The following is a 22,046-nucleotide window of genomic DNA, read 5'->3' on the forward strand; positions in this document are numbered from 1 at the left end:
TTTTGTTTTGTTTTGTTTTTTTCCTTTCACAATGTCCTTGCCTGTTTGTGATTCAGGAAAAAAAAAAAAAACCGAGTCACATGCCGTCACTGCAGCCAGCCAGCGTCCTGGGGTCTTGTGCTTTATAAGGGTCAGAAGCAGAGGCCTTGGACTCTGTGGGGTGACTCTGCAAGGTGGGCGGTAACTGGTAACCTCCTCTGTTCAGCAGCTGCAGGAGCTTCCAAAATAGGTGATTTCATCCCCTCGCCGGAGCCCGCTGGAGCTGTGTGGGCCTCCCCGTGACAGCCTCCTGTCACAGGCATCTGCCGAGCCTGACGAAGCCCAGAAGACGCAGGGCTCAAGAGCTGCCAGGAAAACCTCAGGCTTTGTTTGGGCCTCGTGCCCCACACCCAGGCGCCAGCCGCAGGGACAGATCGGGGCCTGTCGGGAAATCCAGGCTCCATCTCTAGTGAACTCTGGATGGGACGTGGGCCTGGGGTTCAGCAAGGGACCTCTGGGTGGGGCTGAGACTTCGCTCTGAAATGCTTTTAGTTCCCAGGGAATGGTCTCCGGGCAGGTCCCTCCCCTCCTGCCCAGTCTGGGCCGGGGTCTGGCCTTTTCCAAGAAGCCTTGTGGGTTGCATCTCCTTGGCCCCCCGGCCCTTCTTGTGTAGCACTGCCCAGCTGCCCCGGGCATGGGCCCTTTCCACTGTTGATGTGTCTCTCCCTGAACGTCCATTATGCTGAAGGTCTGAAGCCGGAGGTGGTGGACTGGGCACCGGTGTGAGGCCCAGGCTCACTGCAGTTTGTCACCTCAAAGGTAGCGATGAGTTTTGAGTTGGGCATCCCCAGCTAGACCAAAACAACTTAGGGCAAGGAGTTAGCGTGGGTTTTTCCACCATGTTCATTCTGTCTGGCACTCGTACAGGGGTGCGTAGACAGACACATGGCAAATGTTTGAGCTTCAGACATTGCAGTGAAGGGGCTGAGACCCATCACCTCTGCCTCCAGGCATGAGGGTGAGGCTCTTTCCAGCGCAAGCTGGGGCTCAGCACCAGCTCTCCCCAGCAGGTGGAGGTCTGAGGGCGCATTTGCAGGAGAGCAGACCAGGCTCTGTGGCGCCGATGGGGCGGCAGCAGTGGCCTGAGCTGTCTCCCCAGCAGCCAGCAGTGCCCAGGGGAGGGAGTGGAGAGCGGAACCGTGACCCTGGCCTCTGATTCCTCTCCCTTTCTTCCTCCCATGCCTTCCCTCTCCCAGCCCTGCTTGGCTTCCCCTTGTTGGGGTGGGTGGGTTCCCCAAGATGGATGGAGCAGGTCAGAGGAGAGGAGAGGTCGCAGTCTTTGCCTCTGGTTGCGTCAGTTCTTTGTAGGGAAGTCAGGGGTGGGATGTTTCAACCTCCTGGCCTACATTCTTCTTTCAGGCACTAGGGTGGGAGTACTTTGCCTTAATTCATAGGAACATCCCTATTGCACTGGATGTCTGAGAAATCAGACTCTCAGACTTTGTTTCCTCTTTAAAAAAACCTTGTTTTAGCAGGGTATGGATGGAAGTGAGGAGTGAGATCCCCATCCTTGGAGTTAGGACATAGTTTATTTTGTGCTTTTCATTGCTAAACTAATCATTAATTCATACTTCCATGAGCAACCACTTGGAGACCGAGTAAGTGTACACGGTCAGCCTTGCTGTCAGTTGGTTCCCGGCTTGCAGTCTCAAACCTGACGGCTGAGAGCGACAGACAATTCTGAGCATAGCCCCAAGTGGTCTAAGAAAGGTCAGATTCCCCAGTCTCCTAGCTCTTTTATCTGTCCTCCCCTCCTCCAATAACCAGCGCCAAGGTTTGTCATGGTCTCTCCCATTCCCTCCTGACCCCTCCAACTTCAGCCTCCTAACAATAATCCATCATTGTTATCTCATTTGATGTTTGCAAAGCACTTTACAGCCATTGTTGTAAGTTTTTCCTCTCATTTGCAAAGTACTTTACAACTATTATTACAAGTCTTTCCTCCAAACGTGGGTGATGCCTTCCAAGTGGCTGGAGCAGTTCCCGGGATGCCAGCACTGGGTGGGAGAGGCTGCATCCGAGGCCACAGCTGTGCCCCCTGGCTTCAGAATCATTCTTCCCTCCCAGTACCTTTCCTAGGAAGGAATGAGAAGTGGTGCTTACCGAGGTTCATACCAGATGTGAGTGCTAGTTTGGGACTTAGTGCTGTGTTTGTCATTTAACATTATAGGGTCAACATTTTCCTCTATGGTTACCTTGTTTTTATAGTCATTGTTTAAAAATGTGTGTAACATTTCATTGACCGGGTTGGATGGCAAGATTCTGTGGTCAGAAATATGGAAACCTCTGCAGATTTGGAGGTGCTGCAGAGTGTCTGCTGGGTGTCTTTAGGAAGCATAGCCTTTACTTGGGCTGTTTTGGTAATCCCTGACCCTTCTATCACAGTGGGACTTTTATGCTGGTGGGAATTCCACACTTTCTGCCCTAGACAATTAGGGTCTGCCATGAGTCCCCCACTCTGCTGAGGGTATGTTCTAAAAACAAACCGAGTAATATTATTACTCATTATTGATATTCAAATCCAAGTTGTCCAAATAGATCACTAGCATTCTGAGACCTGGGTTTCCTCCTAGCTCTGTGACATCTAACAGAGTGATTAAATAGCAGATGCTCAGTAAATATTTGTTGGTGACAAGTACATATTTGGCAACCTCCAGTGACTTTACCTGGACAGTAAAATAGTTGCTTGAATGCGTTACCCAACTTTGACGTTTGCCTGCAGGGGCTTCCGAGGCAGACCTGTGTGTTGGGTTCTCAAGGCAGCCAAAGGTGAGTCAGCAGCTGAGAGGACGCTCCAGGGATTCCTGGGTCCTTTAATAAGATTCTGGGGAGCACACGGTTCTGGGGTGGGCACGGTGGCTCACACCCATAATCCCAGCCCTTTGGGAGGCTGAGGTGGGAGAATCGCTTGAGCTTAGGAGTTCAAGACCAGTCTGTACAACATAGTGAGAGCTTGTCTCTACCAAAAATACAAAAAAAGAAAAAAAATTAGCAAGGCATGGTGGCAGGCACCTGTAGTCCCAGATACTTGGGAGGCTGAGGCGGGAGGAGTGCTTGAGCCCAGGAGGTTGAGGCTACAGTAAGCCAAGATCACAGCACTGTACTCCAGCCTGGGGGACCGAGTGAGACCCTGTCTCAAAAAAAATTTTTCTTTACATCAGTGTAGTGTGGGAAGAAGAAAAAAAAAAACACTCCATTCCTGCATATAAAACAATAATTGTGAGAAGAAAAGAGAATCTCCCCTCCGAACAAGAGGAACACATTATGAGATGTTTTTGACTTAAATGAACCAGAATGTAGGAGAGAAGCCAGTTTGCTTATTTTTAAGAGTGTGATTCTTTATCTGTTAGAGCAACATACTGAGATATTTGTGAATAAAATAATAGAAGTCTGGGATTTTCTTCAGTAGCACAATGTGGAGGAAAGTGAATGGAGGTATAGATAAAACAAGATTGACCACAAATGATTGGAAACTGGATGTGATGGTCAAGTCAGAGTTCTCTTTCATATTCTGTCCACTTCTGAATATGTTTGAATTTTTTCATAATAAAGGAAAATAGGGCTGGGTGCAGTGGCTCATGCCTGTAATCCCAGCATTTTGGGAGGCCAAGGCAGGAGGATCACTTGAGCCTAGGAATTTGAGACCAGCCTGGGCAACATGGTGAAACCTTATCTCTACAAAAATTAGCTGGGGATGGTAGCGTATGCCTGTAGTCCCAGGTACTAAGGAAGCTTGCGGTTGCAGGGCCCACTGCACTCCAGCCTGGGTAACAGATTGAGACCCTGTCTCAAAAAAAAAAAAAAAAAGATAGAAAAAGAAAAATAGGCTGAGGCAGGAGGATCTCTTGAGGCCAGGAGTTGGTGGCTGCAGTGAGCTACGATTGCACCACTGCACTCCAGCTTGGGTGACAGAGTCCCGTCTCTAAAGAGAAAAATAAAATAAAAAAGGAAACCAGAATGAGAGAGTTGTGCTAGGTTTGGACTGGAAAGGTGATCCTATGTCCAAGTGTCATTCAGGCCAGACTGTGCGTCTTGGTTCAATTTAGAGATGGTGGTGCCACCTAGTGTTTATTGCTGACACCCAACAAAATGACGACATTGCCTGCGCCCACCTCCTGCTGTGGAGTTGGCTTGGTCTAATGTCCTTTTGTAAATTCCTGGCCTTTCGAATCCCCTCATGAGCAGGCCTGGATGAAAGAAGTGACGCTGACAGGCCATAGGCACAGACTGTAGAGGTGGCAACAGGAGTGTTCATTGTGGGGGTCCAGCTGTGAACAAGTCATGGACGGGAGTGGCCGCATCTCATGTATGGGTCTGAGGGCAGGCGACCTTGGTAGAGGCTGTCAGTGTGACCCAGGTGTAAAAATAGCCTCTGCTGTGACGCCTGTGCTCCGCTCCCTGGCCTGAGCAAATAGCCCCTCACACCTGCACACTGTTTACTCGGTGTGGACACACAGCTACCTGTTTGCAGGTGCAAATGACTGTTTGTGTACCCAGAGTTGGGGGGAGGGCCCCCCACCATGCTTTTCTCTGGCCCACATTCCCTTAGAGCAAGTAGCTGGGCCACAGAACTAGCAAAATGTGCAACCTTAACCCCCTCCCGGGCTGGGTCCTGTTGGAAAGAGAGCTCTTCACCACCTGTCCTCCCAACTCAATAAAAGCTCCCCTCTCCACTAGAGAAGAATCTGCCCTTGCCTCTGGCAGCAGCATAGGAAGAATCTGGAGACCAAGGTAGATGTGTTTAGGGACAGCAAATTAGGATAACATGAAGTCAGACAGACTTCTGGAGATTGTGAGCCAGGCTTTATATAGACTACAGGGAATGAGAAAACTGGCCCAGCCTGTCTCATCAGGGTGAGGAGGATGGACACAAGTGGAACCTGTCAGTTGTAACGTTCTGTAGACATGGACAATCAAGGTGATGGCGGGGAGGAGCGAGCGAGTGAAGGGAGCGGCAGACCCAGCAGCCTTGTGGTAGTTGGGGAGACGCTCCGCTCATGTGAGCGCCTCTGAGGTGCCATTGCTTATAATATACACCTTTATTTTATATACCAATAAGCAAGAAAAATGTCAAACTATGATACAGCAGCCCATACAGGTATATTAAAACAGAAAAAATGAATGAATGAAGCGTTTTTTTGGCTGGACAGTTAGAAAATTCCAAAAACTTAAAATAAATCTAGTGCCTTTGACTCAGAAATTCTACTTCTCGGATTGTATCCTAAGGAATAACTAGAAATGCACAGATTTATGCACAAAACAAGCAGTGTTTACGTAATAAGAATCCAAAATTGGATGAAAATTAATAGTTGAATGATACTAGTTAAATGATGGCATGTTTATATGATGGAATAATGATATGCGTTTATAAAGAATTTTATAAAATGAGTTTATAAAGAATTTCTCATTGAGAAAATGTTTTGGTATTAAGCAAAAGACCCACACAGACTCAGAATTATATAGCTTGGCAAAAATATATATCAACATATGAAAGTTTCACAAGCTTGGGTGTGGTGTACTCACCCAGTACTTTGGGAGGCCAAGGTGGGCGGACCACATGAGGTCAGGAGTTCGAGACCAGCCTGACCAACATGGTGAAACCCCATCTCTACTAAAAGCACAAAATTAGCTGGGTGTGGTGGTGCACGCCTGTAATCCTAGCTACTTGGGAGGCTGAGGCAGGAGAATCGCGTGAACCCGGGAGGCAGAGGTTGCAGTGAGCTGAGATTGCGCCATTGCACCCCAGCCTGGGCGACAAGAGTGAAACCCCATCTCAAAAAAGGAAAGTCTCACAAAGGGCTGAGCACAGGAGCTCATGCAGGTAGTCTCAGCACTTTGGGAGGCTGAGGCTAGAGGATCACTTGAGCCCAGGGGTTCAAGGCTGGACTGAGTTATGATTGCACCACTGTACTCCAGCCTGGGTGACAGAGTGACCCTGTCTCTGATAAAAAGAATAAAATACAGTCTTACAAAGGATACAATAGAACCAAATGCTGAAAACATTAGTGACAATCTGGATTTTCCTTGTATATTTTGGCACTGATTTTCCTAAGGTAAATATTTATACCTTTATGCAAAGGGAAAAGTAATCTTACTAACTTTGAAAAGGAAAAAGAGAGCGCAAGAAGGTTTGCATGGACCTCAGTGTGAGGTGAGAGGCCTGGGGCTGCAGGCTCTCAATGTGATATCTGGACTGAAATCCAGGTGTCCTGCCTCCCAGCCCAGGACGCGGCTGATCACTGCAACCTTTCCTCTTCTCATGCTCAGGGGAGCTCACAGTGTCTGGGATTAGGGGGCAGGGGCTGAAGTCAGAGTGAGGAAGAGCAAGAGCAGCCCAAGGTGGTCTTCTCCTTTCAAGGAAAGGGTATTGTTTCTGCACTCTCTAGATTCTCAGATGTAAGAGATGGGCATAAACAAAGAATTAATCCTCTGTGTCTTTTCTTGTCTGTTCTCCCCAACTCAGTAGATATGTTTGACGACTTCTCAGAAGGCAGAGAGTGTGTCAACTGTGGGGCTATGTCCACCCCACTCTGGAGGCGAGATGGGACGGGTCACTATCTGTGCAATGCCTGCGGCCTCTACCACAAGATGAACGGCATCAACCGGCCGCTCATCAAGCCCCAGCGCCGGCTGGTAAGCACCTGCCTCGCGGCCTCCTCTCGGCACCTGGCTGCAGGGCTCTCGCCTTGGTGGGACATCCTCTGGTTTTGAATTTTGGAACTTGAGGGTGTGGATCAGGGGATTAGATGGGAGAGAGCTCCACCATAACTCTCACAACTTTAGAGTTAGCTGGAGCCACCAGAATGATCCAGGCTGTCCAGTTCAACCTCTTCAGCACACAGAAACGTAAAGTGAGGCTTAGAAAATCTAGTGGCCTTGCTCATAGCCACTAAGGTACTGAGTCTCCCATCCAGGTTTCCTGGTTCCCACTCCAGTGTTGACTGGAGTGTCTCCTCCATCCACACCAACCCTGCAAGGAAGGTCACCTCAGAGGCTGGTCTCTATCCTGACCTCAGTTGATCAGTTAGTAAATCCCAAAGCTCAGAAGTACAAGCAGCTTGTGCTGGGCCCCGTGGCTGGGGAAGAGTTTGGGCCTGGGGCTTGGCTCTTGGCTTCATGCTCCTTTTTAATATAATTTGATTCTGATCAACACCAACCAGATTGCACTATATTAAGGAGGGAAGAACAGAGGGGATACACCCTGGTGCCTCTCTTTCTTGAGGTCCCAGGGCCATTCAGACTTTGATACCGTTTGGACACTGTGATTCCTCACTCTCCGTCTGTGCCTGGCACCTGCAGCTTCTTTCAGGAGAAGCTTTCCTTCCGGCAGTGTCCGGCACCCACTGGGTTATTTGCCTGATGGTGAATGATGGTAGGACTGGAAACCAGGTCTTCAGTGCCCACGTTCGCTCTCCTCGTGCAGCAGCAACCTTGTTCTGATTTACTCCTCGCAGTGGCTCAGGTGACAGGAGAGTTAGGTGCTGTCACAGGTCAGAGATCTCATGCAGGGTCATTAGGGCCCAGCCCTGCCTCCCGTTAGGGAGGCCCAACTCCGCAATCGCACGCAAGGTGGAAGGGGCAGTGCCCCCCTTTTACTTGGACATGAAGGGTCTGTTTCCTGTCTTGCAGTCCGCCTCCCGCCGAGTGGGCCTCTCCTGTGCCAACTGCCAGACCACTACCACCACGCTGTGGCGCCGCAATGCGGAGGGCGAGCCTGTGTGCAATGCCTGTGGCCTCTACATGAAGCTCCATGGGGTACGTGGGTCCCACGCCCACGCGGCATCCTTGCCTTCTGATGCCCATCTCTCAGTCAACGCTTGTCTTCTTCCTTTGGACTAGCATTCATTTTCCCTTCTTAACAAAGATACTTAGATTTGGAAGGGACTTTCAACAACTTTGCTGGCCTCTTCCGTCCTTTACATTGCTTAAGTGAATTTTCCATTTTACAGATGAGCAGGCCATATTTATGTATAGCAGCTTGGTAGGCAACAAAGGCGGCATTTCGATTCAGTGGATAAGAAGCTTAAGGATAGTTGCATTGACAAAATTGGCTGTTCATTTGGAAAACAAAAGGAAAGCATCACCTCCACCTCCTACTTAAACAAAAATAAACTTAGGTGAATTAAAGATATTAAACGTAAAATATCTTTGAAATAAACTAAAAGTAAGGCCAGGCATCATGACTCATGCCTGTAATCCCAGCACTTTGGGAGGCCGAGGCAGGAGGATTGCATGAGCTCAGGAGTTCAAGACCAACCTGGAAACTCTGTCTGTACTGAAAAAAAAAAAAACTAGCTGGGCATGGTGGTGCATGCCTCTAGTCCCAGCTACTTAGGAGGCTGAGATAGGAGGATGGCTTGAGCTTAGGAGTTTGAGGCTGCAGTGAGCTCTGATTGTGCCACTGCACTCCAGCCTGAGTTACAAAGTGAGACCCTGTCTCCAAAAAATAAAAATATTAGACAATAAAATACTACAAAAAAAAAAAAATCAGACGATAAAAACACTGCAAGAAAATGTAAGGGGAAGTATTTATATAACTTTGGGGATGGGAGAACTTCTTAAACAATATTTTAAAACTTTTTAGCCATATAAAAATAGTTAGATAGATTTGATTTTGTAAATATTTACTATTAGTGCCTGGAAATGATAGCTAGGGAAAGTAAAGACCAATACACACAGTACCAGAAAAAGGGTTAATATTTCCAGAATTACAAGGAGCTTCTACAAAACTCTTTACATTTTTATTGGAACATTCTCCATTATATAGTGTTAACAAAAAGGCAAGGTGCAGAACAGTACTTACTATGGCACTATTTTTATAAATATGAGGAAGAACATAATTTATACATGGTTGCTTCCATGTACACAGAACACCTCTGGTAGGATATGTAGAGTTTGGTCACATGGTCACATTTATGCATATATGTGTACATGGGGTGCCTCCAGGAGAAAAACTGGGGTCCTGGGGGGAAGGGATTGAAAGGACACTCTTTTTGCTGTGTACCCCCTTGGTACCTTAGACGGTACATTTGCAAGTCTTAATTGTTCAAATACAAGTTAAATTAAAACCAAACCAGAAACAGATAGACCTTATAGCCTAGTAAGAAAAGAACACTTGATCTTTCCCCCACTTCCCCCAAATGGGCAAAAGACACAAACTGACATCTCACAGAAGCTGTCCACAGAGCCATGAAACATGTGCAGACATGCTGAACTCACAGAAGCTGTCCAGATAGCCATGAAACATGTGCAGACATGCTGAACTCACAGAAGCTGTCCACATAGCCATGAAACATGTGCAGACATGCTGAATCTCACTGAAAATCAGGGAAATGTACCTGAAAATGACCACGAAAGTCCCTATTTTGCCCATGTATTTGGCAAAAATTAAAATGTGTGCTGCTATGGATTTGGGGAATTAGATACTCTCATGCATTATTGATTTGTATTTGAATAACTGCATCTATTAACTTAGTGGTATTTTAAAGGTTAAAACCCATAAACACCTTTATATCTGGCAGGTCTACTGTTGGGAAACTAGCCTATAAAAAATAACCAGTACATGATGACCTTTGGACCATTGATTGCTGCATTGTTTGTGGTGGCAAAAACTAGAAGCTACCTTAAAACCCCATAAAGAAATGGTTGAAAAAATTCTGGTATATCCCAAAATGTGGAATATTGAGGAGAAATTTAAAAATAGTGATCCAGAGCCATGTATCTTGATCTAGAAAAGGAAAAAGCACATTGCAAAGAAATATATGTAGCATGACCCCATACTATGAGTGTTGAAGGTGCAGTAAACACACATACATATGGGATGAGTGGACAGACCAGCGGATGGGTGAACACATACACCCAAATATACATGTATAGGTGTATTAGTCTGTTTTCACACTGCTGATAAAGACATACTCAAAATAAAAAAGTGGTTTAGTGGACTCACAGTTCCACATCGCTGGGGAGACCTCACAGTCATGGCGGAAGGTGAAAGGCATGTCGCCTGTCTTACATGGCAGCAGGCAAGAGAGAATGAGAGCCCAGCAAAAGGGGTTTCCCCTGATAAAACCATCAGCTCTCATGAGACTTCCTCATGAGAACAGTATGGGAGAAACCACCCTGTGACTCGATTATCTCCCCTCAGGTCCCTCCCACAACACGTGGGAATTATGGGAGCTACAATTCAAGATGAGATTTGGGTGGGGACACAGCCAAACCACGTCCATAGATACATATGTGTACACGTGTTTGAGAATTTTTTTTTAATGTAAGAATATATAACAGGCTGTTAAATCCAGTTGCCTCATTGGGATAGGATTTACGGTAGTGGAGTGAGAGGGCTGTTATTAACTTAATCTCATGTATCTTTTCATGATTTCTTGTTATAATGAACAAACAAATAGCTGAAGTTATGAACATTCATAAGAAAACATTTCTTTCTGCAAAGAATATATATAAGGGTGTTTGTTAATCACTGTAATAGCAAAAATGGAGGGGAAAAAACCTTTGGAAGGAAAATGGTTAAACTATTATTCTTCAATATGGGAATGGTACAAGAAACTTATTGGGAAATATTATATAGGTATTCAAAAGATAATATTCTCAGAAAATAAAACAATAAAATTACCACATGATACAGCATACCATTTCTGGATATATACCCAAAAGAATTAAAGGCAGGGTCTCAGAGCTATTTGTACACTCGTGTTTATAGCAGCATGGTTCACAAATGCAGAAAGATGCAAACAACCCAAGTGTCCATGGGGAAGTGAACGGATAAATAGAGTGTGATGTATATACACGTAGGATATTATTCAGCCTTAAAAGGGGAGGGAATTCTGGCCCCTGACACCACGTGTCAAATCCATGGAGGCAGAAAGTAGAATGGAGACTGTCAGGGGCTGAGGAAAGGGGGAATGAGGAGTGATGTTTAATGGGTATGGCGTTTGAGTTTTGCAAGATGAGAAGAGTTCTAGGGATGGTGGTGAGGGCTGCAGAACAGTGAATGTGCTTAACACTGCAGAACGATATACTTAAAAATGGTTAAGATGGTAAATCTTAAGTTACATGTATTTTATTTTACTGCAACTGAAAAAAAAGGCATACCTAAGTGAATGGAGATTAACATGAGGGGAAGATTCTTCTGAGGCTAGAATGGGCTTGAACATTTGAGGCATAGTTAGGGGGATGGGGTGGGGGAGGACACCCTCCCACAAGGTGGAAAATAGGGGTCTGGGTATAGAGTCACAGATAGGCAGATGGTGGGGTAGGGGGTGCAAATGCTGCCCCATCTACCCACAGTTAAATAGGAGGCAAGTTCAAGTTCACATATGCTGGTGCATTTCTCGCTTAACCATTCCATGTTCATGTCTCTGAAGCAGTAATTGCTTTTCTTTCTGTATTTGCAGGTGTGGCCTTTATCGATCCCACATGGTAGACAAGCATAGCATAGAACGGGCTAAAAGACTTGGCTCAGCCTAGGAGAAACCAGATGTGGGGAAGGCACCCTGCAGTCCTGCTCCCCAGGACTGGCTTAGGCATCTGTGAATGGCTGTGGGGCCTGCCTCCCGACAGAACTGTGGTCAAAGTATTGTCCAGGCACATTTTATCTCAGAACCTGGTCACAGGGCAGTCTCTAGAATAATCTCTTACTGCTCCCCACCGTTCATAGAAGCACCAGTGGCTCCAGCCAGACCCAATGCCGTACAGAGCTGCTCTAAGTAGAGTGATGTTACATCTCAACTCGCTGGGGCTGTTGCTGTTGAGGCCAATTTTCCCAGCACAATTATTGATAGCACCCCCTCACTCTCGCCCCTTTTTGAGACAGGGCCTTGCTCCATCACCCAGGCTGGAGTACAGTGGCACAATCACGGCTTGCTGCAGCCTCGACTTCCTGGGTTCAAGTGATCCTCCTATCTCAGCCTTCTAAGCAGCTGCGACTACAGGCATGTACCACCATGCCCAGCTAATTTTAAAACTTTTTTGTAGAGATGGGATCTCACTATGTTGCCAAGGATGGTCTTGAACTCCTGGATTCAAGTAATCCTCCCACCTCTGCCACCCAAAGTGCTAGGATTACAGGCATGAGCCACTGTGCCTGGCCTAGCACCCACTTTTTGTTTTCAGGGTCCTTGTGTGGATGATAAAGGCTTTTGAACATTCTGTCTCTGCTGCCTGAAATGCCTGCCTCTGTCTACTCAAAACCTTTTACAAACTCAGGTGTCACCTCCACACGGAAACCTTCCTTGATATCCTCACGTGCCCCTCCTTCCCACTCCTCACCCCAGCACAGTTTCATGTTTCTCCATCTTTTTATATCACCTACCAGAGTCTGCTTATTTCTACTTCTCTCTGAATTTCTGAGGGTAGGAACTGTGTGTCTTTCGTTCCCTGTTCTCCAGGCTCTAGTAAAGTCCCCATCACATCACGTAGGTGCTCGATAAGCTCTTTAAAAACAGAATTGATTTCTTTCTTGCTGAATTCCAGGGGCCTGTGCACATCGTCTGAGCCCCAGCCTTTGCGGAGAGACTGCTTAGGTGCTGCCTTCTTGCAGCAGGTGTGTGCCTTTCAGTGCTGTAGCAGATGATGTAGACATGGAAAACCATATGTATTGACTTGTGACCCTCCAGGTCCCCAGGCCTCTTGCAATGCGGAAAGAGGGGATTCAAACCAGAAAACGGAAGCCCAAGAACCTGAATAAATCTAAGACACCAGCAGGTGAGGAAAAGATCTGTGAGTGATTATGTGAATACGTCAGAAGCCCTCAGAGTGCATAAGAATGATATCTTCTGGGTTAGGCAGGCCAGCCCAGGCTGCCAGGGTGTGGGGACAGCATTGTACATCCCTGGCCTTTCAGGACAGGATGAAGAGCTCAGCAACAAAGTAACAATTGCCATGGAACGTATTGGGAGCTTTTGAAGCAGGCCCAACTCAGGCTGGGGTCTGATCATTGCCAACTGCAAAAATCTCAGTGGGCAGGCTGGACCAGTTGAGGGCCTGCAAGAAAGAGGAACTTGACTAGGTCCCTTCATCTTCAGCGCTGCAGCCACCCAAAAGCTCAGTTCCTTTCCATTTTCTTTGGGCTAACGGGGATCCAGGAGGACAGGGTCCAATTAATCCTATTCCTAACAGATTGATCTCTAAGCCAGTGGATAATTAACATCATGCAATGCTTTGTGCTTTAGAAAGCCCCTTCAGAAACATGATCTCCATGAACGTAAGACTCCATGAGAACCAGTTTATGACGCCATTTTAGTAACAAGCAAACTGAGGCTCATAGAGGACGGTGATTTAACGAGGGTCATACAGCTGTTAATGGGTAGAGAATTAAAACCCAAGCTTTTATGCTTCTGCGTCAATGTTCTCTTCAATATACCTGCCTTCTTAATTTCTAGGTTAAGAATAAGGGCTGCTCAAAAGTTGGAGGCTGCAGTGACCTGTGATCGTGCCACTGTACTCCAACCTGGAGAGCAGAGCAAGACCCCATCTCTCAAAAAAAAAAAATTAAAAAGAACCAGGGCTGTTCTTTTAAAATTTATTTTTAATAACTTTATTAAATATTTATTAAATTTAAATTATATTTATTTGTATTTATTAAATTATATATAAATTTATGAAAGAACAAGGGCTGTTCTTTAATACATTTATGTTCCCTACCAAAACATTCCCCACTCAGTACTGCTACCCAGTTAAAGATTGGACTGGTCAATGCTACAGTCTCAGAGAAAATCAATTGGCTGATCTGATGGAAAATTTATCTTCTAACCTAAGGCATGACAGAGTCAGATAAATTGGCCCTTTCCACTACCAAGGACATGATCAAAGTTCTACTTTTCTAGATTCAACCATGGCTTGCCCCTTAGGCATATTTCCCCCCGGAGTTTTCAGTGCCTCACACCTGTGGTCTGCCACCTCTCCTCCTGCTTCCCTGCTGCTGCCGAGTGCCCTGTGTGCCCTGGGCAACCTTAGTTCCTCGCACGTAGCAGTCACGGGTAGAGAAGACATTCGGCTCAGGTGCGCCATCCCCGGTCCAGAATTCCAAACCCAGGAAGCTAGAGTTGGCAGCAAAACCTACTCTGAGCAGACACAAGGCTGTGGATAGTCTCTGTTTACCTCATTCAGTGTGATGTTCACATGCTTTGCTGCGGGGATATTAATTATTTACTTATAGGGTATTGTCTCGGGCCCTGCTGCAGGTATTCTATAATACACAGTATTTGGACTTTAAAACATTTGAATCTTCAAGTTGAATGAGGAAGAATTTTTTTTTAAAGTTTTGAATTCTGAAACCCATGTGGCCTCAAGGGTTTGAGATGAGATGGGGGAAGAAGCCATCCCCGTGAGAACTGTAACTCTCCACTGATACGGACCCCTGCGGCTCTCCCTGACACATGTCGATAAAGCCATTAGCACAGACCCATCCCCGCTGTCTCACAGGCTGCCCTCTGTTCATTATTTGTCCCTGCCGCTGATTTGGGTGTGCTGACTCTGCTTCATTCCAGGTCCTTCAGGCAGTGAGAGCCTTCCTCCCGCCAGCGGTGCTTCCAGCAACTCCAGCAGTGCCACCACCAGCAGCAGCGAGGAGATGCGCCCCATCAAGACAGAGCCCGGCCTGTCATCTCACTACGGGCACAGCAGCTCCGTGTCCCAGGTACACACCACGGGTGGGGCGCCAGGGCTGTTTGTGGGGAGGCTGACTGCAGAGTCCCAGGGGCCAGCCTAGTCTTGGGTGGGACTTGCAGCCAGGCCTCACAGGTGCAAGCAGTGAGCTACCCTCTGGGCTAGGAAGCTGCAGCCTTTGAGCTGCGTGGTGCCCTCAGGGCCCCTCGAGGGAGGCTAGGGGTCTCTGCATGCAGCTGTATTTCAGGACATCTTATCAAGCTATGGTGGTGTGGACAGCATTATGACTCACAATTTGTTAACAGCTCCTCTGTGCCACTATCTTTGGAAACAAAGAGAGAGGAGTCTGGGGCTGGCATACAGCATGGGTGGCGGGGAGGCAAACAACGCACAAGTACAGCCTGAATGAGACTGCCTGCTGCAGCGAGGGGAGGCGGTTCCGCTGTGGGAGGAACCACGTGGTTCCGCCTGGGAGGCAGAGCAGGGGTTCTCGAGGCAAGCCTGTCTCCTACGTTCAGGGAGGTTAGACTTCAACAGGAGAGGGTGGGGAAGGAGGAGGAAGCTGGCATGGGGAAAGGCCTGGACCCTGCAGAGGGCAGGGAGGGCAGGCTGGTGGGAGGTCACAGGCAGGATGCCACTTTCATGAGGCCCAGCTCTGCACGTGTGTCAGGGGACACCCGGGGCAACCCGGGTTCCCTCTCGTGGAGGATGATGGCATCTCAGCTTCCCCGCCTCGTCCCCTCTGCAGTTCCCTCTCTTGGGACCAGGATGCACCAAGCTTGACCACAGTCTCCTCTGACCAGCCCCTGCTGTTAATCTTGCCTCTGCTCTTAACTGAGAGAGGCTGTGTCTTAAGAGCTTCTTCTTGCCTGGGAGAACCTGATCCCACAGAACCAGGGGCAGCAGGGGCCCCTTCTGGGCCGGGCGGACGGCTTCTCTGTTGGAAAGTGGATGTGGCAGTGGTAGGATGGTAGAAAGTATGCCTGTAACCATCAGAGCCTTCTGGGCAGCCACAGTAGCCACAGGCCCGCCGGGTCCTAGCCCTGGTTGTATACTGTGCTCAGAAGCAGCGGATGCGTCACCCAGACCCTTCGTGCCCAGATCACCGGGATCAGGAGAAACAGAGACGTGCTCCTTGGTTCCTTCCTGAGGGCGGGAGCCATCCTGGCGACATCTGCAGAGTAGGGCGCCCTCCCCACCTCAGGAGCGTCTCCATAGCCTCATCGTGTGCTTTCTGCTTTTCAGACGTTCTCGGTCAGCGCGATGTCTGGCCACGGGCCCTCCATCCACCCGGTCCTCTCGGCCCTGAAGCTCTCCCCACAAGGCTATGTGTCTCCCGTCAGCCAGTCTCCACAGACCAGCTCCAAGCAGGACTCTTGGAACAGCCTGGTCTTGGCTGACAGTCACGGGGACATAATCACTGCATAATCTTCCCTCTTCCCTCCTCAAATTCCTGCACGGACCTGGGACGTGGAGGACTGCGAAGAAGGAGGCCCTGGGCTCCCAGGGACCGGCCTCCTCTGCCTGGGAATGACTCCAGAACAACAACTGGGAAGAAACTTGAAGCTGACAATCTGGTTAGGGGAAGTGGGTGTTGGATTTTCTTGGATGCCTTTATACGGTGGTGGGACTGGAGGGAGCCCAGCCTTCAGCATGAGCACACTGCATCTCCCTGTGAGTTGGAGACTTCTTTCCCAAGATGTCCTTGTCCCCTGTGTTCACCGCTGTGGCCTAGACGGTGGGTTTTGCATTGTGTTTCCAGCACCAGGGATCTGAGAACGAGCGGAGGGCTGGGCCCTGGGATCCCTGCTCCAGCCCAAATGATGGCATCTGTTTGCCATATACCTGGATGGACGGTCCCCTGGGGAGAGGCCCTTGCCCCATCCATCCGCTTGAGAAACGGCACCGCCCTGCATCCCCAATACCAAATCTGTCTCCACAACTGTGGGATGTGACAGAAGTGACCGAACACTTCCTGGGGAGCTAGAGGAGCACTGCACCCGCCACAGAGCGCAGCCTCATCCACCTGCAGCTGGCAACTTCTCCCCCAGGCACCTTCCCCTGCTGCCGGCCTTTGCTCCTTCACTTCCAACGTCTCTCAAAATAAAAATCCCTTCTCCTGCTCTGAGTGATTCAGCTCTGCCTGCAGCTTGTACATGTCCCTCCCCTGGCAAAACCAGAGCTGGGTGGCTTAGCCAAACGGCTCCCCCTCGAGTTCATGCAGGCCCTTCATTCACCCTGTCACACACAGAGGTTCTGAGTAAGAACAAAACGTTCTGCCGCCCAAGCCAGTCTGGCAAACACTCAGCCGGGCCTCGAGATCCTTCCGGGGAGAGTGTAAGTGGACAGAGTCCTGCTCGGGGGGCAGGAGTGTTCCAAAGGCTGACCCACCTGCTGTCTGCTCCTCCTGGTCCTTGGTCAGGTGGCAGCCAGAGTCCCTCTGGACCTGCAGCCTCGCCTTGGCAGAAGTCTTTTGTCCAGGAGGCAAAAAGCCAGAGATTCTGCAACACGAATTCAAAGCAAACAAACACAACACAACACAAGTCATGGAAAGAAGATGACTGCTAGGACACGGCAGGGGGCCTGGAGGGAGCCTCCGACTCTGAGCTGCTCCGGGATCCGCTGCCTTCTCCTCTGCACATTGCTCAGTTTCCGCCCCTGACGCTGGAGCTCATGGAGACTCCTTCCTCTTTCTCAGCAGAGCTGTAGCTGACTGTGGCATTACTACGCCTCCCACACGCCCAGCCCCCTCACTCCAAAATCCTACTGGCTGTAGCAGAGAATACCTTTGAACCAAGATTCTGTTTTAATCATCATTTACATTGTTTTCTTCCAAAGGCCCCCTCGTATACCCTCCCTAACCCACAAACCTGTTAACATTGTCTTAAGGTGAAATGGCTGTAAAATCAGTATTTAACTAATAAATTTATCTGTATTCCTCTTTCCCTCCTCTTCCCTCAGTGGTCTTCACTGGGAGGTTCAGCACTGCTCTTCTCTCCTGGGGAATCTTGAGGCCAAGGATCCACTGACCCACTCACGGCTGCTTCCTTTATTTTTGGCCATTGGCCAAGGCTCCCTCTTTTTGTAGCAGTGGAGCCTGAAAAGAACGCTCATCCCAGCCCTGCTCATGCCAGGCATTAGATGGGTGTCACCGCTGGGCTTTAATTTCCTAGGAGACAGTTGTACCTATCCATAAGCCAAGTTCCTTGTGGTCCAACAAAAGTTGCTCAATGTATTTATTGATTTATTGAGACAGGGCCTTGCTCTGTTGCTCAGGCTGGAGTGCTGTGTGCCATCATGGACCTACCTGGCTCAAGCGATCCACCTGCCTGTCTCTTCAGTAGCTGGAACCACAGATGCACACCACCATGACCAGCTAATTTTTATTTTGTAGAGATGGGATCTTGCTTTGTTGCCGAGGCTGGTCTTAAACTCCTGGGCTCAAGCCATTCTCCCGCCTCGGCCTCCCAAAATGCTGGGATTAGAGGCATGGATCACCACTCCCAACCATCTGAGGGCATTTTTAGAGCCCTCCTCCAGACAACAGGGCCTGGAGCATGAGACTCCACCTGCCTGGAAGAAAATGTTCTCTCTAGCCCCTTCCGACTTAAAAGTGGGTCCCTCTAGGACAAGGAGCTCTTGCCATTTTATGGTTTGATCCAAACAGGCTAAGGGGCAAATGATGCCTCACAAGAATGAGAGAGAAGGCGGCACTTCCTCTCCTTGATCCATTTGTCTTCACCTCCTTAGGCCACAGGGGTGCTTAACCACTTCATCTTAAAAGTATGTGGAGTGGCCGGGCGCGGTGGCTCAAGCCTGTAATCCCAGCACTTTGGGAGGCCGAGATGGGTGGATCACGAGGTCAGGAGATCGAGACCATCCTGGCTAACATGGTGAAACCCCGTCTCTACTAAAAAATACAAAAACGAGCCGGGCGAGGTGGCGGGCGCCTGTAGTCCCAGCTACTCTGGGAGGCTGAGGCAGGAGAATGGCGTAAACCCAGGAGGCGGAGCTTGCAGTGAGCTGAGATCCGGCCACTGCACTCCAGCCTGGGGGACAGAGCGAGACTCCGCCTCAAAAAAAAAAAAAAAAAAAAGTATGTGGAGTGGGGCCGGGCACGGTGGCTCACCCCTGTAATCCTAGCATTTTGGGAGGCCAAGGCAGGAGGATTGCTTGAGCCTGAGAGGTCGAGACAAACCTGGGCAACATAGGGTGACCCCATCTCTACAAAAAATTAGAAAATTAGCCAGGTATGGTGGCATGCCCCTGTGATCCCAGCTACTCAGAAGGTTGTGGGAGGATCACTTGAGTCCAGGAGGTCAAGACTGCAGTGAGCTGAGCTCATGCCACTTACACTTAAGCTTGACTGTGTCTCAAACAAAAAACAAAACCTTTTGAAACCCACATCAAGTCTTTTAACAATTAAGGAGCGCATTTATCTTTAAAATTAGACTTTTAAATGCCTCTAAGATAGGTGAGCAGTAACAAAGTTAATTTTAGCTGTGATTATGCTGTGATTGTGTTTGGCTTAACAGTAATGAAAATAAGTTTAGGCCGGGTGCAGTGGCTCATGCCTGTAATCCCAGCACTTTAGGAGGCTGGGGTGGGTGGATCACCTGAGGTTGGGGGTTTGAGACCAGCCTGACCAACATGGAGAAACCCCGTCTCTACTAAAAATACAAAATTAGCCAGGCGTGGTGGTGCGTGCCTGTAATCCCAGCTACTCAGGAAGCTGAGGGAGGAGAATCGCTTGAACCCAGGAGGCAGAGGGTGCCGTGAACCGAGATCTCACCATTGCACTCCAGCCTGGGCAACAAGAGCGAAACTTCATCTCAAAATAATAAGTTTACAATCTCTGAATATGTACCAAATGGAGCCAGGGGTGGGGAGTATTAGGACAAGCCACCCACTGCAGAGCCCCCAGCTCTCACTCGTGGACTGAGTGCACGGGACGCAGCCATTCGGAAAGCTCTTTCTTCCGGAGTGGGACTGGGTGTTCTGGTTTGGGTTTGCTTGTTTTATCATTTTGTGACATTGGCACCTATTCTTCAGGTTGCATCCTTGCCTTGCTTGCTTAAAGCTGGAGCACAAATGTTCCATCACCCTGTAACAATACAAGTATGCGTCATCCCTGCGAGGCTTAGCTTGGGAAGCGAACCTCCAGGAACCTCCTTCTCTGCTCTGTCTGCCACTTTACACTGTTGCTCTCGTTTCAGTCACTGAGGCCCTTTCCCTTATCCTCCAGGGACATGGTGCTGCTCTCTAAGCTCTGACTCCAGTGTGACTTTCATATTGCTCTTCCAGATAGCAGTGGCAGTGGCATTTGCAAAAAGGTTATTTGAGAACAAGTAAGAATAAAATCATCAAAGCGAAGATGATAGTAAAACAGACCTCATTTTTCAAAGTCCATTCTTTTTTCTGGTCTATGCACTGCCAGCTCACTCCTCTGGCTAAAACCCGGGGGTGGCGGGGGTGTGGGGGGCGGGGGTTAGTTTTGCAGAAAGCACTGATGGCACAGGTGTGCTCCAAGTTAACCAGAATACAAGAACGAAAAAAGCCTGTGAGACACTGGTGCTCATGATCGCAAGCTCCAGGTCAGGGGGTTTTCAGATGAACACAAAAAGGGGGCTTCTCCCGTCCCAAGATGAGTGATAAATGAGGCACTTCTCATACACTCACACTCACTCCATTCCCTCTGGGATGACTGTCTTCTATCCTACAGCTGTGGCTGCCGTCCTCTGCCTGATAAACTTCTTTCCCTCTCCCTCCCTCTGACACAGAAACACACACAGACACACACAGACACCCCACTGGATCTATAAGCAGTTTGCAACAGGATGCACCAGTTCTAATCACTTTTCAAGTCAACTAAACCAGTCACAGCTTCCTAATCAGTGAATGACTGACATAAGGAGTTAATTCAGAAGCAGCTCAATACTATGGACAATACTAGTGAACAATATTAGCATAATGTTTGTACAAGAAAGATACCATAGTCTCTTGTGCTCCCTCTTCAAGATGAATTTGCTGAAAGTGGGTTGTAATTAGAGATGTTAAAAAAAAAAAAATGGCTGGGCATGGTGGCTTACTCTTGTAATCCCAGTACTTTTGGAGGCCGAGGTGGGTGGATCACCTGAGGTCAGGAGTTTGGTACCTGCCTGGCTAACATGGCAAAAACCCATCTCTACTAAGAAAACAAAAAATTAGCCGGGTGCCGTGGTGGGCGCCTGTAATCCCAGCTACTTGGGAGGCTGAGGGCGAAGAATTTCCTGAACCCAGGAGGCGGAGGTTGCAGTGACCCGAGATTGCGCCAGTGCACTCCAGCCTGGGCAATAAGACTGAAACTCCATCTCAAAAAATAAATAATAATAATAATAATAATTGAGATTTATTGTTCCTCCTCTGTCCTTTTCCTTGAGAACTTAATAAAAATGGAAAATATCCATTACTTCTAGGGTTCTTGATGATCTAAAATGGTTAAGCCGGGATGGAGGATAGATGTAGTCAGTAAACACTGAAATCACAGAACCCTAACGAGGCCAGGGCTCTGCTGAGCAAAGCAATGGGTCCAGAGTGCCCCTAACATGCTTTTCCGTTGGAAGGAGCTGCTATAGCCTCTGAGGGGACCGCGCCCTGCTGAAGACTCTGGGCTGGCATCCTCTGCGATATCCTCCACAGTCACCCATTGTATACCTTTCCTTGGGGCTCCTCAGAGTGGCTTCCAATCTTCCCATCAGCAGAGTCCCCTTTACCTACTCTCACCCCTGCCATGGGCCCCATTTTTGTTTTTGTTTTTATTTTTGAGACAGTCTTGCTCTGTCCTCCAGGCTGGAGTGCAGTGGTGCAATCACAGCTCAGGGCAGCCTCCACCTTCCAGGCTCAAGTGATCCTCTCACCTCAGCCTCCTGAGCAGCTGGGACTACAGATGTGTGTCACCACCACATTTGGCTAATGTTTTTGTATTTTTAGTAGAGACAAGGTTTCACTATGTTGCCCAGGCTGGCCTCAAATTCCTGGGCTTAAGTGGTCTGCCCACCTCGGCCTCCCAAAGTGCTGGGATTAGAGGTGTGAGCCACCACACCCAGCACAGGTCCCATGTTTTGAAGTAGTTTTAACTAATCATTTGGGGTTTTCCTCATTTTTCGTAGATAAAAACAACCACATGAAAATTATACCTCAATTTAAAAATGAACAAGCCAGGCGCAGTGGCTCACACCTGTAATCCCAGCACTTTAGGAGGCCGAGGCGGGTGGATCATTTGAGATCAGGAGTTTGAGACCAGCCTGGCCAATGTGGTGAGGCCTCATCTCTACCAAAAATACAAAAATTAGCTGGCGGTGGTGGCGGGCACCTGTAATCCCAGCTACTTGGGAGGCTGAGGCAGGAGA

General features: G+C 48.5%; 2 protein-coding genes across 5 annotated transcripts in view; both read left to right on the forward strand.

Moving 5' to 3' along the window:
* Positions 1-17,602, forward strand: part of GATA4 (GATA binding protein 4) — an 84,476-nt gene extending 66,874 nt beyond the window's left edge. For 3 of the 4 annotated variants that reach the window (XM_033177110.1, XM_033177121.1, XM_033177101.1), the window contains exons 3-7: positions 6,503-6,672; positions 7,669-7,794; positions 12,669-12,756; positions 14,541-14,689; positions 15,904-17,602. In XM_033177110.1, the coding sequence (XP_033033001.1) occupies positions 6,503-6,672; positions 7,669-7,794; positions 12,669-12,756; positions 14,541-14,689; positions 15,904-16,086 (716 nt within the window). In that variant the 3' untranslated portion in view covers positions 16,087-17,602. The remainder of the gene's footprint in view (positions 1-6,502; positions 6,673-7,668; positions 7,795-12,668; positions 12,757-14,540; positions 14,690-15,903) is intronic. The other variant, XM_033177129.1, reaches the window with a different exon arrangement.
* Positions 17,603-19,308: 1,706 nt separating this feature from the next.
* On the forward strand, positions 19,309-20,663 carry CUNH8orf49 (chromosome unknown C8orf49 homolog). Its single transcript, XM_033176631.1, is given in 4 exon segments — positions 19,309-19,392; positions 19,394-19,571; positions 19,574-19,810; positions 19,813-20,663. Coding segments are annotated over 4 exon segments (687 nt in total). The 3' UTR covers positions 20,001-20,663.
* Positions 20,664-22,046: the final 1,383 nt, after the last annotated feature.

The sequence above is a fragment of the Trachypithecus francoisi genome, unplaced genomic scaffold (assembly GCF_009764315.1).
Source record: "Trachypithecus francoisi isolate TF-2019V2 unplaced genomic scaffold, Tfra_2.0 Contig01554, whole genome shotgun sequence".
Classification (NCBI taxonomy): domain Eukaryota; kingdom Metazoa; phylum Chordata; class Mammalia; order Primates; family Cercopithecidae; genus Trachypithecus; species Trachypithecus francoisi.